This window comes from Girardinichthys multiradiatus, chromosome 15 (genome assembly GCF_021462225.1).
Source record: "Girardinichthys multiradiatus isolate DD_20200921_A chromosome 15, DD_fGirMul_XY1, whole genome shotgun sequence".
NCBI classification, from domain to species: Eukaryota; Metazoa; Chordata; class Actinopteri; order Cyprinodontiformes; family Goodeidae; genus Girardinichthys; species Girardinichthys multiradiatus.
Window position 1 is genome coordinate 6,144,771 of NC_061808.1, and position 16,708 is coordinate 6,161,478.

General features: G+C 39.1%; 1 protein-coding gene across 4 annotated transcripts in view; it reads right to left on the reverse strand.

The window, feature by feature from the left end:
- man1a1 (mannosidase, alpha, class 1A, member 1) overlaps window positions 1–16,708 on the reverse strand; it is a 173,519-nt gene that overhangs the window by 45,952 nt on the left and 110,859 nt on the right. For all 4 annotated transcript variants that reach the window (XM_047387708.1, XM_047387706.1, XM_047387705.1 and 1 more), the window contains one exon: window positions 77–171. In XM_047387708.1, the coding sequence (XP_047243664.1) occupies window positions 77–171 (95 nt within the window). The remainder of the gene's footprint in view (window positions 1–76; window positions 172–16,708) is intronic.

The following is a 16,708-nucleotide window of genomic DNA, read 5'->3' on the forward strand; positions in this document are numbered from 1 at the left end:
CAGAGCAGCTGTCTGGAGTACCACCGGAGTGGACCGCTTTGAGAGAGGAGAATGTGTGTGTGTGTAAGTGTTTTACCTCTTGAGGTTGAGCAGAGCCCAGGGGATGCCTGTGGGCGTTTTAAAGGCTGGCAGCAGTTTTTCACCCAACTCTACCGCCTTCCTGCGAAACACCTGAGAAGAAAGGAAAGCATTTTATTAACGGTTTGTCCAAGAGACAACTTTGTATTTTGCTCAAACAACCTTTAAAGATATCCACATCGCAAAGCTGTAAAAACCAGTCCTTAAACTGAAAATAATTAAAAACCAACACTAAAAAGAAAGTAGGAGTCAGATTATAGACTGTTTAGTTATCTCCAGATAGAAAGCTTATCTCGTTATCCAGAGAAGTTTTTGTTTTTGTTTGGTTGAGAAAATGAAGATGACGATGGTCGACATTACAAAACGTTTTTTACTCCGATAATAAGTGGTTGGGTTTGTGGATGACCTATAGATGTAAGCCAGTTCACACATGCGCAACTATTGTAAATAATAAATAATAGACTTAAGGGTAGAGAATAACAACACTTCAAAATGGGAAAGACAAGAGAACATGACATTCAAGTACAATTTAAGACCACCTTAACATGAAAGAAAAAAGAACCAGTAACATTTATTAGCTAAGATAATCACTTAGATGCTTCCATGTAATTATGGACACTGATGGATACAAACTTCAGCTTCTGGTTATTTAAAGCATAACTTCCTGCTCATCTACATTCTCTAATGTACAGTCTATTACATCAGGTAAAACAGTAACAAAGGATACATCTTAATAAAACTTTTTACTAAACTTGTAAAAACATATGTAATTTCTGTTTGTTCTTCATCACTTTGTTGTCTGTTAGAGGGTGTCATCACAGGGTGATCAGCCGAACACCACCATGCTTTCACCTGTACCGACATCACTTTGCACAGTTTTAATGGAAATAAAGTTAAATTTTCAACCTACAGCTCCCATTAGGAGCTGACTGCAGGGACGCTGTGCAGCTTTAAATAACTTCATGAATATTTAACAAAAGAAAATGAGACCAAATATACCTGGATCACTTTCAGCTGTTCAAAATGGGGTTCTCTGCTATAAGATATACACTCAAAATAAGGTCTAAAAGAAACACTAAACATCCAGCCTGATCTAACTTTAAATTACTATTGTCGTTTTTTAAACTTGGATATTTCGAGAAATTCATGTTACTAACAAGGACAAAGCTGCAGTTTGCCCCTTTTTAAACTTGTTTTAAGATCCTTATTGATCTTTTATTACAGCAAAATAATCTGACACTGAAAAAGTCACACAAAAAAAAATTAAAAATAAAAATCAACCTTTATTTTAAATATATTTATTCAGTAGGAAAAAGAAAACCCCTTGCTAAGAAATTACTTTTAATTAAATTATCAGTGCCCAAATTATTGGGACCCTTAATAATTACAACAAAATATGTACAATAAAACAATTGCAATTAAAGCATCTTTTTAATTTCATACTTTATTTATTCATATTAATCAGTGTGCTCATTAACGTTTAATTAGTAATCCATTTGCTTCACTGATGTATAAATATGGGATAGTCATTCAAAATGCCTTATGTCAAACTGGCACACATCTGCCATACCTGAATGATACGTTTTCTTCAAAATGGGAAAGACAGTAAAACATATATTCAGATATGGCAGATGTGTGCCAACTGTCATATGTCTGGAAATGGCCGCAACAAACTAGATTCATCTACTAAACTTGTTCATATTTGCTCTGAGAGCAATATGTAAAAAAATCTGAAACAACTGGAACACAGGACCTAATTTCAGGACCCAGGGTTGCCACTAAATACAGTGAGGTTAGTAAAAGTAACAAAAACAAGATCTCTGCAGCTTGTCCAGGGGCACCAATAAGTGTGGAGGGTTCTATACTGTCAGCCGCAATCAAACCAGTTTTCTCTCTTGGAGAAAACCTGCTGAAAAGACTTCGGAGCAGTGTTAAGGTGAGGGGTCTGGGTGCCTCTTTCTAACTGCAACGTTTTATATTTAGCTCCAGGCACAGGCCCAGGAAAGGTGTCAAGATATAGTGAGTTCTGCCCTAACATCCAGTAGACAATTTGACACAACTGATGGCAATTTAGCAGCTTACCTTGTGCTGCCGCAGCCGACCGCTGCTATGAGTTAAAATGACACTGTGTCAGTCTTAGTCCTAACATTTGCATCATTACAAATCACAAAAGCTTTTTATTTAGCACTCCAACCTCCAAACTAATTTCAAGTAGAGGAAAAACAAACATGAAGCTCTGTGACTTGTTCTCCATCTTTCACGCGACTACACTCAGAGGTGTGAAGTAGGAGAGACTAATCTGGCAGATATCCACCCCAGGGACGAACCACTCAGCAGAGTTTGAAAGGCAGGGGCAGACGGGAGGACTTGCTTTTTGGAAAAATAAGAGCTCTAGAGGGTCTGCACGTCAAAACAACGAGGCAACAGCTTTACCGCCTTTCTCTGAAATCACATGGCAGGAAAAAGGTGCTGTGAGCTCAACAAAAAACAGACAACAATAATGAGGCATTTATGTATACCTGTTGAAAATATGCAGCAGTTCTGAAATATAAGACTGCAAAACCTTGAATAATATAAGTTGACATCTTTAGTTCTAGACAGAGACCACACATCACTGTCCTCTGAACAAATGCTGCTTTAACGAGAACTGACTGAACTGATGGGTGGTGATAAAATAGAACAACCCTGGCGATAATTGCAGGCCGTATGAGAGGCTTAAAAAAAGAGAGGCACCAGAAAAAAAAACAAAAAACGCTTAAAATGGTTGGAGCTGCGTGATGGAGATGGACTACACAAAACCATTCAGCAAAGATTTGTTACTATTTTCTGCCAAATTCTTGCATCAATCATATATAATCTATATATTCATTAAGATGAATAGACTCATGGATCATAACAGAGTTTTAGTCTTTGTTTCAGTTCTTTAGGCGTATTTTAGACTTATTGTGTCTCGATTATGCATCATGGCGCATACACCTCAGGCTAAAATCATATTCTGCAATCAAAACTTGTACAAAAAATATTTTACATACCTGTGCTCACTACTTTAAGCTATCACAGGATGTACCATGGATTATAATTTATAATTTACCCAGATTCCACCTTTTTGCTTCGACCTGTCTGTGTACAACCAGGAGGCTCACACAGTTCCTTGTTAACAGATTCTGTTTTTGGATCCAACCAAGGATTCAAACTTTTAAAATGCCCTCAGGCTTTGCTTTGTGAACTTTTAACACATATAAACAAAATCCCTTAAGTAATGTTTTATTTCCTCTTTGAGGAGCACGTACAAAGGCACTACAGAGAAAGATTACACAAATGCTTGATCTCTATAACTATTTCTTCTCAAAAACAACAAAGCACACAATGTCTTTTGCTCCAGCCAGCTGCACTCTGAAACATCCAACTCCTCTTTCACTTCTGACTAAAATACACAATAATCAGTCATTTACTGTGAAGAAATGTCCTCAGACTATCAACATATCTGCTAGAGAACATTTTTGACTTTAGACTTATAGTAGCTTCTCTTATAATCATTAACCTCAACTTAAACTAAGTGGAAAACTTTAATAAGGCAAATCTGTAGGAATTACATAACTAAAATGGATGTAGGATTTCTGGGTGTAACTGTACACCTCAGTTACAGCTGGGTACTTTTGCTTTGAATCTGTGTACAGAACACTTCAAACAGTGTTGCACCTTTTGAACACCAGGTGGCCTAGTGAAGATGGTATTTAATGGCTGGTGGCGTTACTAATGGCTTTTTCTTACCTATCAGGTGTGGAAATGGTGTGTATGGCAAGGCACAAACAAGTAGATTAAAAAGGACAACTAAAATCAAGAATATAGAACAAATATCCAAACAGCTTGCCATACTCAAGATACTATATGACCACTGGCATGCTACATAGGTATTACTAAATCAATTTAGGCTGTATGGATGGAAATCAAAGCTGCACACAGGTGGTTCTTTAAAGGAGGGGCATGGCATTGTTATTCATTCTTGCATTAGTTTGGTGTGTAATGCCCCTCCTTTGTGGCAAATGTAAAAAACATTCTAGTGACATCTGTACTGTAATTGTTCAAATAAGACATGTACTTTAAAACCACTACAAAATGTCACATCAGAGCCAGTCATCAGTCAGTCATTTTCTACCGCTTATTCCATAGTGGGTCGTGGGGGAGCTGGTGCCTATCTCCAGCAGTCTATGGGCGAGAGGCGGGGTACACCCTGGACAGGTCACCAGTCCATCACAGGGCAACACACAAACAACCATGCACACACTCATTCATACACCTAAGGGCAATTTAGAGTGACCAATTAACCTAACAGGCATGTCTTTGGACTGTGGGAGGAAGCCGGAGTACCCGGTGAGAACCCACACATGCACGGGGAGAACATGCAAACTCCATGCAGAAAGACCCCCAGTCAGGAATTGAACCCAGGACCTTCTTGGTCCAGTGCTACCAACTGCGCCACCGTGCAGCCCATCAGAACCAAAGATCCAAATTGACTTTTGCTTGTGTCACCAACAAAATGACAAAGTTTACGTGAATTTCAAAGCCACATGGTCAAGAAATACCATCTGGCAAACACTAGAGAGCAGACTGAGACAGAGACGGAAACTAAGCTGGTTTTATTAGCAGCACAAAATCTTAAGCCACCCACATTAACACATGAAAACACTTTGAGCTTTGACCAATTCGTACATAAAATTATGCACACGCATATACATGGCATCACTGTCTGCTACTGCACATACCTTAATGTGGAGGGGAAAGTGCCAATATCTGCCGTAATATATCTGCAAGTAAGAAGGCTGATAGCAAGGAAATATGAAAGTAGCCAACAAATTGAAGAATTTAAAACTCTCAGATAAAAAAAGCTGTAAAAAACTTTTTTCTTTAAAATGGTTTGCATTAAGCATGCCTGCTAGACTTCACGAATAGTCAGATTGCATCTTCTCGAATGTGTTTAACAAAAAAAGTCCACTGGCTCTCATTAAATACATTTGCAAACACGCCATCACATTCACCAAGTTTCACAGAAAGAATGAGCCCAAAGGATGTTAAAATTAGATCAACAAAAGCTAAACTATGAAAGAAAATATTGAACTTGGAGCCTTAATCTGATTTTCCTTCTTTATTTCTGGACTTTCAAAGCACAGTATGTTAAGGCTAGAATACAGGATGGCATTACTGACACCAGATTATGGGTGAATACATCTCTCTTTTATGTTGCACAAATGGGAGCAGCGCTCTGTCGTAACAAGGCATCAGATGCCAGAGATTAATGTCTTTAATAATGCTGGAAGCACACAGAAGGATGGGAAAATCGCTGAGACGCACAGACGAATGAATTACACACAGCCTGAGTCTGAGGCTATCAAGCAAGCTGACAACAAGCTTTAATAAGCAAGTGAATCATACAGAACCTGAGGAACACACTCAGAAACCCGAGGCTGATACCGTTAGGAAAGGCTAATGTTGATAATCACATTTCACACCTCAATGCCTGTGACAAAATATCCATCAAGAAGATTTACTGCTGCACTACAGAGTGTTTGTTTCCCTGAGTTAATCCTGGTTAATAGATAAATTAGTAAACAGTATGTGACAATTCAGAAAGTACCTGAAGACATCAGCTGGCTGCTTCAGATGCACAATGAAAGTTTTCGAGCAGCGAAAAGAAACATGGGAATGTGTGAATAAAGCTAAACCAAAAAACAAAGTGCAATGATTTGAAAAACAGTTGAGAGAAAACATCAGATCTTAAAACCAAGAATTTGCTGCAGGCAACATTTTTCAAAGAGATGGGCCGAAAGTAGGTTTTACTCGATATTGCGTCACTCCACTACATCTATATCAAAATTAGACATAACTTTAAAGTGGATGTCAGAACAGTATTAATGTGCCCTGGTCGTCTTTTTACAACTGCAAGGAATTCTGCTGGAGGGGTCTCTTCTGTCTCCAAGAAGATGAGCTAACTGCTGTAGCCTTCTCTCGACATTGTTGTCCTCCCTGTGATGCCCTTGTTTTCTTTTCATCAAGGTAGCAGATAGGTTCAAATATAAGCAAGAGCCTCGCAGCAATAGCTAAATCAAGTCTTAGATCGGGGTTAGAGATACATTAGGGTTAAGATGTAATTTAGTTTGAGAAGACAACAGTGGAAGGTAATTTAGTTTGAGAAGACAACAGTGGAAGGTCCACAGAACCCTATAAGGTTTGTGCTTTTATCCGGTTCTGTGTTGGTGGATGTATGATTATGTGTTGCAGTCCATAGAGAGTCTTGTGGACAGCTTCCTAACGAAGATGAATCACTCCGCCTGGCCTCTGTGTGACCAGCAGGCCTAGTGGGACATATGCCCCAGATTATAGCAGCATCGGTGGGATGATGTGAGACCCATGTGCTGACCTCTCCAACAGCCTTTCCCTCCCTCCTGAACCCCTGACACACTCGCCCCGTCTCCCCCCCTCTGGCCTTTTTTCAACTTCTCCTTCATCTTTCCTCCTCGTCCCTCTGATGTTCACCTATTACTCAAGATTTATTGTGTCACCTCTCCTTTTTTTATTCGGTCTTTGTTCTTCGGTTTCCACTCGTATTTGTTCATTTATAAAACTTGGGCCTCTTGTACTTTATTTCATGCCTCCAATCTAAGGAGCCATCTCCTAGTTCTTGGACACAAAATTGAAAATCTTATCTACCGTTCTATTTATCGAACTATCTTTCGTGCATGGATTATAATCATTGATTTTCATTTTTTTTTGCCTGTTAATGTAGTATTCTGGGATGTTTTTCTCATGACATTAGTAGCTCTTTAAGTTTCTTTTTTTATTTTTATAGAAAACCGTTTTTGTTTGTAAAGCCATTCAATATTAACCAGTGAATCATTTAGTTATAAAAATGCCGGAATGACAGAGGAGCTGAACAACTGTTGTGTCAACATACAGTAGGTCATTTAGCAAAGAAATCATTTTAAATTGTGTCAAACACAATTAGCTATAATTTCTTTCACTGGACTGAACAGAAATCCAAATTAAAATGAGGTTTGAGAGAAAAAGAATAGCCATAGAAAGTACCCCTGTCTCAGCACTTCTGTGTTTCTGTGTCTCAAACTCAATGTCAGAACTGTTGCTTCCAGTAAGTATTTTCCTTGGTTTTCTTTCATATAGGAAGTACTTCTGAGTCAGTGCTTCTGTGCATCTTTTCCCTGAACGTAGTCACCGAAACGGCCTCTACTACCATTAACTCAGTTGGGTTTGCAACAATTGTGTATTAACATACTTTCCACAGAAAGTATCTCTGGCTCATTGCTTCAATGTAGAGATTGTCTCTATCCTAGACAAAAACGTTGTGGGAGCTATCACTGCCATTTTTCCACTTTTTTTTCACATGAAAAATACTCCTGGCTTTTGTTTAGCTGTCTTTTTCCTGGATGGGGTTACCAACGCAACTATTGCTGAAATTAACTCAGTTTATTTTCCTCCCATAGAAAGTACTTCTGGCTCAGTGTTCTTGGGTTTTTTGGTCTCTATTCTGTCTCAGTTGGTCCGGGTGATTAGCCACACATACTGAGCTTGGTTTTGGTTCTGCTCGAGGATTCCTCCTGTTAAAACGGATTGAACGAATTCGGCTGGACCGAAGTGATGCTAAATGTAAAACTGAATTTGTATCATGACAACTCAACTGGATTGGTTGCCCTTGTTAAGTGCCTTGAGTTGATATTTGTTAAGAATTGGTGCTTTATAAATGAAAAAATAAAAGTAATTTAATAGACTGCATTATCTGGCTCATTACAAAAGCAAAACAGAAATTAATGAGGACATTGCTTTTACACAAAAACAGCAAACTGTCAGTTTTTCTTCTTAGTGTTCCCTTATTATTGAATAATTAATAATAACCATCTTTTGCTCAATGAAGGAAACACAAATATTAAATACAATTGCTCACTGATTTTGCAAAGATGTTGCCTTTATAACATCTAAAAAACAAAGCAGGGTGTATTTGCAAAGTGTAGCCTAATAATTTTCAGAACTGTTTTTGGTTGATCACATTGTATTTGTGATCATGTGGAGCTAAATCTGAAATTTAAAACAGAAATTCAGTTATAAAATCCCCACGTCAACTCAGACACACCAAAATGTATTGCAAAAAGGTGAGTGAATCAAATGCTGGTACATTAAAGAGCCTCGGGATTGTTAAATTCAGTCCATGCAAAGCAATTCTGAATGAAGAGAACACAGGCTAGGAAGACTGAACGAGTGTTGAGTGAGTGTCAGCTGAAGGAGGTCGCTTTGGAGGCTGCAGCCCTGACAGCTGTATTGGAGAGGCTTAGCCAACACACACACACACACACACACACACACACACACACAGACACCACTCTGAGGAGGTGACAGCTTTCAGTAGTTAAGCAGCCTGATGTTGTGTGAATGGTTGCTCTTGTCCACCACTCCACTCTGCTCTCTGTCAAAGCCTCTCCCTTGGCCTCTTTCTGGGTTTAATACATTGCTTAAGAAGGAAAACAAAACCCATGAGCAAAAGGAGCTAGAAATATGAACACCGACTTAAGGAAAGGGATCTGTAATCGACGAAGAGTAGTAATGAGCAGGAAAGGAAAGGAAATGAGACAAAATCTACTTATTAACTGTTGGAAGATTTGTACACGAATTATCATTACTTAGTTTAAAAAGGTTCTTTATCCTTATGATTTGCCATTAAAAGACATTTTCACTTATTTAGTTAGGTGAACGGGCTGCACAGTGGTGCAGTTGGTAGCACTGTTGCCTTGCAGCAAAAAGGTCCTGGGTTCGATTCCCGGCCGGGGGTCTTTCTGCATGGAGTTTGCATGTTCTCCCCGTGCATGCGTGGGTTCTCACCGGGTACTCCGGCTTCCTCCCACAGTCCAAAGACATGCCTGTTAGGTTAACTGGTCACTCTAAATTGCCCTTAGGTGTATGAATGAGTGTGTGTTTGGTTGTTTGTGTGTTGCCCTGCGATGGACTGGCGATCTGTCCAGGGTGTACCTCGCCTCTCGCCCATAGACTGCTGGAGATAGGCACCAGCTTCCCCACGACCCACTATGGAATAAGCGGTAGAAAATGACTGACTGACTAGTTGGGTGAACTTTAATAGAAGTGGTTTGAATACTTTTCACATGTTTTTTGATCTTTACTTTTATGAACTATTAACAGAATTGTCATCTTGTCTTAGAGTTGCATTTGGGTGGTTGCTATGCAGACTGAGCAGGAACTTGTGCGTGTGTGTGGAGTTGTTCTGGGAAGCAGTCCGTTGGCACCCCAGCTAATCTTGGTGTCCTTGGATGCCAGATGTGGACGTGTGTGCTGTATCAGTATATGGACAAAACCAGTTTTATTCAGTAGGACTTGTATTTGTGAAACTGTGCAGCCACACCCACGATGCTGTAACATGAGTGTTCTTTCTTTCTTTCATAAAAGGGCAGCTCCTCTGAGAGAATGAACTGTCTCTCCCTGGCCAGCAAAAGATAACTTTGACTCGCTTGTGTCTTCATTGCATACCTTCTCTGAGTTTGTCCTTATGTCTAACTCTGACATTAACCCAAGTGTTTGACATACAAATAATAGAAAAACAGTATTGAGGTATCAGGAAAATACCCAAAGAACAAATGTTTGTTTTTTAAGCACAACGCATTAAACAGAGCCTTCACCAAGGAGGAAAGTGCTAATATCTCTTATGTGAGATATTTCCCAGCAGGAGGCCTCAACATGAAATGTTCATATTTAAGCAACTCTTCCGTGTATATTTACACGACCCGAAAGTGCCGGTAAAAGTGAAAAAAACGTTCACCAGCATGTGATGCTCAACAACATGAATCTATGATCTGAGCACATCTGCATGACAGTTACTTGACATTACTGTGCAGAGAAAGAACATATCTGAGGTGTCAGATTATTGCTCCTTTCTTTTAAAATACCTGCACAAACACTGAATGCTCTCCGATGTCTCACTGGACTCACACTCAAAATGAACCTTGTAAGCTTTGACAGCGCAGGAAAAAGTTCTTTACGAAATTTCCTCACATGGGTTCAGGAGTGGGTCATCTGATAGCCAGGAGCTGAGGTATTCTGTTATTTCTTCATCATGTGACCTGAATATGGCCTGAATTTTATGGGGTAGGGTGGGTTTGGCTGGAGGCGGTGCATCCTTTACTCGGACCACGTGAAAGCACATGCTCTGAATGACTTGTTTTGCATCTTTGGATGTAATTGAGCACATTTTAATTCATAAAGAGATCCAAGCTGCTATTTATCTGTTTTTGATTTGATTTGTACCCTCCATCCGTCCAACAATCTTTGGACCCGGTTTCTATTTTAAGCGTCCAATTCTCATTTTGCGGTAATCTTAAAAACACCTGCTCCCACCAGATTTGCGTTGGGTCCTGCGGGATGATAATGCAGGACTGTGGATGGATGGAGGGATGGATGGATGTATATTGAACAGACATGTGCAGACATTTCCCACTTGAATAATGGGACACAAAAGAAGGAGCTCATATACAACAAAATATTCCAGACTTATCTATACCTGTAAAATCTTCCATATTCACAGGACTATGTAGAAACTTTGCACCATCAGAGAGGATCAGAGGTACAGGCTGGTTACATGTTGATGAAACTAGATGGGGAAACCAGAGCTGGAAGGAACGAACAACTGAAAGTGGGAGAGATGTTTCAGCAGGGACTGACCGTCAGAGATGATAAACACCAACACAGGTCTTACCGTGTTTAAGGTGATAAGACTGTGTGGACTCTTTCTGCACTGTATGACATTTCATACCGTCAGTGAGAACATGTAGAGTTGATCAATCAATCGTGTAATAAACCAATTAGAAAACAACTTCTTCTGTTATTTTTATATTGTAAATAGCTTTAAATCTAGATTGCTGGTTGGCCAAAACAAGCAAGTTGAACCTTCTAGATCTGCTATAAAACAATGAAATTATGAATTAAAACACAATGAACTCGTTCCATAATAGATCCAACAATTGCCTCTCAGCAGTAAAGTCTGCCTGACTGTTTTAAGTTATTTGGACCAAGTTGAATGCAGCAAATGTAAAAAAAATAAAACTGTTTAAGTTAGAGGAAAAGAAAAACAAATGTTACTGCAGAGTGCCAGCTAATCTATTAGTTTAATTTAACACAACTCAGGCCAGACATTAGCCCTGGAGGTACAGTACAGCAGCTGGGAGCACACTGGTCTTTACTTTATAATTAGCCTTTCAAGCTGCAGCTCTGTCACAGCCTCAGCCTCCACATGCACTATAATTAAACACACTGTAAATGTTATGAATTTATTTTGAAACTGTAACATGAGCTGGTGGGTAAGATTTAATAAATTAGCTCTCTGTGATTGTGTTGAGGTCAGAGCAGCTCTTAAACTACTGTCACCCAACTGGCAAACAGTCATCTAGTTTGGCAGCTAGAAAAGTGATCCTGAATGTGACCTTTTCTAAGACCAAAATAAGCTGTATCTGTCAACCCATGACCAATATGCATCCATATATGTGAGTAAATGCAAAGCAATCAACTGCTGATAACATGTCCCCTTTGTGTCCTGTGGCACGATCGGTGCTGACTCTGCAAACATTTGACAGTCAGCTTTTTTGACAGTGCTGCTATGGAAATAAGGAAGAGCTGGGAAGGTGAATTTACATAGAAAATTGCAGCCGCTGTAAGAACGTAACAGAAATGGGCCTGAATGGAAGAGCTGAAAGGATGAAAACTGCAGCGTGAGCAACGAGTTGAAAATATAAAGCTTTAAAGCTTCGCTGCAGTTTGCATCAACTGTGCCAGAATAGACAAACTGTGCTCATAATACAGACACTGCAGTAGATTAACTGCAGGGTATTTAATGACAAATCAGTGTTTATGACTGAAACATTGAAATCTTTCCATCAGACCGATTGTATATTTGGCAGATGTAAAGAGGAACATTTTCAGTGTCTGATTATGACGGTAAATGCAATTCCAGTGGGCAGTTTTAATTCACGGTTTGTCTGAATAAAATCACATTTCTACCCACTGAGAAAAAAGGCCCCCAACGTATGTGGAAGTTGTAGGAATCTGCGTACTTGATCAAACTGTGGCTTGATCAGTGTAAATACTAAATCATAAAACAGCAAAACTAATCTGACACATATTATTATGGTGTTTTCCACTACAACACTTCTTTCAAGGTTTCATTTTAGATTTTTTATCATTTAGAAGGTTTCCCATCCAATTTCTTTTCCAAAGTTCCAGATTTTTCCAGACTCTGGTGTCTAGCTCCAAGACCTTTTCAACTGTTATTATGGTAATAATACAACATTTGACTATAGACTGATGGGTACAACAAGACAATGGGAGGATAAAGTCTGGAAACACAAAACTGTTTCTATATTTTTATTTTCCATACTTATCCAGAAGAGACACTACTTAAATTTCCTACATTTCCAGACCGTTTAGGATGAGAGTTTTGCTTCTGTATGTGTATGGGTTTACTTCATATTTTTATTAATGGGTAAAATAAGTTAAAATGAACTAAAGTTTTAACTTTTTTGCTTTAAGTTTTATCAAAATCGTTTTTTTTTTAGGAATGGCAAAGCTCAGCCAGTTTATGGTTCTTCTCTTAAATTGAACATTAGGCTCACAACAGTGTAGTGGTTGATATTATTAATTCTGCAAACCACCACTTTAAAAACTGGTTATTTTCTCTGGCCACACAAAAAGTCACCAAACGAAGGGGAAGCACACATTTTTTTAGTATCGGACTCTTTTGTGTTTAACTCCCAACCTAATATTAAGACAGATCTGGTTGTTTTGGCACTTTATCCGTTAGAAATCAATTTTTTCATCTTGTAGAAACTAGGATCTATAAAGTCTGGAAATTTAAAGGTTTTCTGTATTTATCCAGACCCAGAAATAGTAAATTTAAGGTTTGGAGTATATACATGGAACAATTTTCAAACGCTCGATATGATAGTGTGTGAGTAATCACTGTGCAAAAATCATCTTGAATTACCTTTATTGTTGATGGGCGAAAACAAAAATAGGGAATTCATCACATTTTCCTACAGCTGCGGAATAAAAAAACACCTTTCTAAAACTCTGCTGGTCAAAAACAATGCACCATACTTAGAAATCAACTTACTGAACCAACAGACCTCATTTACTGTAGGTCTATTCATTCACGCCAGCAGCCTCTTTAGGAATTATCAGGAGGGTTACTCGGACAAATATAGGCCAAAGTAAATGATCTGATGCTAATGATGATAAATATTTTACAACACTGTGCTTCCCGATAAACAAACTAAAAGCAGAGATAAAAAGCAGCCTGAAAATCCCAGAGAGAGCATGTGTGATGAGGACAGAGTAAAGCACCGTTTAAGCCTCCCTGTGGAGGGTCAGTCCTGTCGCAGAAAAACAAGGCTGAGCTGTAACCCTGGAAGGTTTTCATCTGGAGGAAAATGTCAATGATTCTTTCAAACAGTTCAAGATGGATAAAGACCATAAAGACCCTGAAATGCCCCCTCATGGCAAAGCAAACAACTGTTAAAAACAGCGACAGTGGGGCTTCCACTGGGTCCCGGAGGTGAACTACTGTAAGTTACTGTGGAAAATAAGACCATTTATGGTTGACATAACCCTGATCTGTCTGGTAATAAACTCCTAAAAAATTTAGTTTGTATTAATGGTGCTGGTTGGTTTTTACATTCACCATCTTGTACTTCTACAGCTTTTGCTGCTTTTGTTTTTTGGGCATGTAAAAGGTCCTACTGACCTGACCGTGTGTTGATTTGCACTCACTTTCAGGTTGTTTTACACTTTGACAACTGATGATTTAAACTAATTTCTATTATTTACTTATAGTTTCCATCTTTTCCGAGCAGGAGGTCATAGTTTATTTGATCAGTGGACAGCGCCTCATATTTTATAAAAGTAAAATAAAATAGTATAAAATCGAGTTGGGAAATATGCAATAATTTATCCACAGATTTTTGACCAGCAATAATACCCCTCTCTCAATTGCAGGTGTTACAAGAACTGTTAATTTGTTGCTTAGTACGTTGCAAAAATAACAGGTCGAAAAAAAAACAGTGGTTAGGTACTTCTGGTTAAAAGGCAGAAAAACAACAATAGACGACCTCTTGAAGCTCATCAACAGAATACCAAGAGTGTGCATAGCAGTAATCAAAGCAAAAGGTGGCTACTTTGAAGAACCTAGAATATAAGACATATTTTCAGTTGTTTCACACTTTTTTGTTCAGTATATAATTCCACATATGTTAATTCATAGTTTTGATGCCTTCAGTGTGAAGCTACAATATTCATAGTCATGAAAATAAAGAAAACTTTGAATGAGAAGGTGTGTCCAAACTTTTGGTCTGTACTGTACATGTAGTTAATATGTTGCACCCTGCTTGTTAGTTATTTGCCAAATACAAAAACCCAGTAAAAATAAATTATATCTATTTCAATGTGATCTATTTTAACCCTAACCCTACATTAACATATAGGCTAAAACTGAGCAAACTTTCTTTGCCACATCTTTCTTACTTTTGTTCTCAGCAGGTCAGGGTGAACAGGACTCTGTTTGATCCCCTCACCATCAGCACCGGCGCCCCCCAGGGGTGTATCACGTTACCTGTCCTGTTCACCCTATTTACCAGTGACTGCATTTGTAATACACCTAACAACTACATGCTTAAGTTCTCTGATGATACAGCCATTCTCTGCCTCATGTTGATTCAATAACATACAAACAGCAGACCCAAGGTTTTGCTCAGTGGTTCGAGGAACACTTCCTGATCCTTAATGTCTCAAAAACACAGGAAATTATATCTGACCCAAAATCTATTGGAGAACACTCACCAGTGTTGATCCATCATCACATTATTGTCCAGGTGGATTCTTATAAATACCTTGGAATACAAATAGACAAACTCAGGTTGACCATGTCTGCACCAGGGTCCAGCAGCAACTGCACTTCTTCACCACGCTGAGGGCCTTTAGTGTCAGTCAGAAGGTGATGCTGCTCTTTTACCATGTAATAATAGAGAGCATCATCAGATACAGCGTCTCAGCCTGGTTCAGTAAACTGTCTGTCCAAAAGAAGGCCCAGCTCAAACAAAGCGCTATGAAGCTGATGGGAGTCAAGCAGCATCCCTCACTTCAGAACATCTTTGACGAAACAATAACCAGACTGGCCCAGAAAATTATCTTAGACCCACTCGCATCCTTTACTCAGAGTATCACCTCTTTCCCTCAGGTCAGCACCTCAGAACTTTAGTATTGGCATTGGCATTGCCCAATGTGCTAAGGGGGTAGTGGATATGAGTGAATGTTGTCTATGAATTTTTGTATTGTGCAGCAGTTAGAAAACTTTCCTTTGAACAATAAAGTCCGTCTGCCCGTCCGTCCGTCCTCAATAACAAAATGTAACCTAAAAAAGTGTCAGTAAAATGAGGAACAGCTGTTCAAGATGAGTTTAGCACATATTTAGTGACAAGAGAAACAGATTTGCCGTCTATCATATAAATCGGTGCAAAGCTAAAGATTGCACCTTGTATGGCCAAAATCCTCTTTAGTTTTCACCAGCTACAAAACCAAACTAACAAAAACCAATCGTTAGACTTTTAAGAATATGTCAGAACTCTTGTAACATGGAGCAGAAAGCTGAAGTTGTTTTTCAGTACATGCAGTGGGCAGTGCCGGAAGAGGAGATGTAGCAATCTATTGTAGCAAACCCCAACTAAGGCTGCAACCTTGCAGTTGCACACTGTAATTCTATTGGCTGGAACGGTTGCTAGGCAATGGTACCGCTCCAATCCGAGAGAGAACAAAAAAAAATCCACAAGCAGGGAAGACAGGTTTGCAAGCACATTTTTGATCCATGCAGAGTACATTTGCACGCAAAGAGACATCTGTGCCAGAAGCATTAAATCTGAGTGCGGAAACAAAGATTTGGGGTAGAACAACAACAAATGCTCTTGCATAAATTTCCCCCATACATCAGTCAATCATAAGAACAGCATCAGCAGAAACTTTGGCTGCTCACGCACAGATTTAGAGATCCATAAAGAAGCTTGGAAACAAAGCCAGGGAGATAGCTGATGTAATTGGACTGTAAGTCCCACAGACGAGTGAGCCGCCTGGTGAAGAGTTTGGAGGTTTGCATCCAGCGCTGGGCATTAATATTAAGCACAGTGCCGCAGGGCATTGAGCTCCAACGCCCACTGAAATTTTGACTCTTCATGTCTCCTTACCTAGATGAGACAATATGTACATAGTTACATTCGACTGGGAGCATACCTCAAGACCTTCATGTCAGGAGAAGGGAGGGTACATCTTAAAGAAAATAGTTTATTTTTTAAAGTTGCAAAACCTTTAACAGATAAGAACAAAGAATGCTCAGATGCAAATAAACAGTACTCTGCTCTCATTCAAAACTATAACATATGATCTCTAGATATGGATCAAAACCAAATGAACAAGATCCTGAATACAAGCGGCTGAAATGAGCTTCCTCCATAATGTGGCTGGGAACATCCTAAAGATAAAGTGAGGAGGTCCATCATCTAGGGCTGGGGTTACTTTACAGAATGGAAGA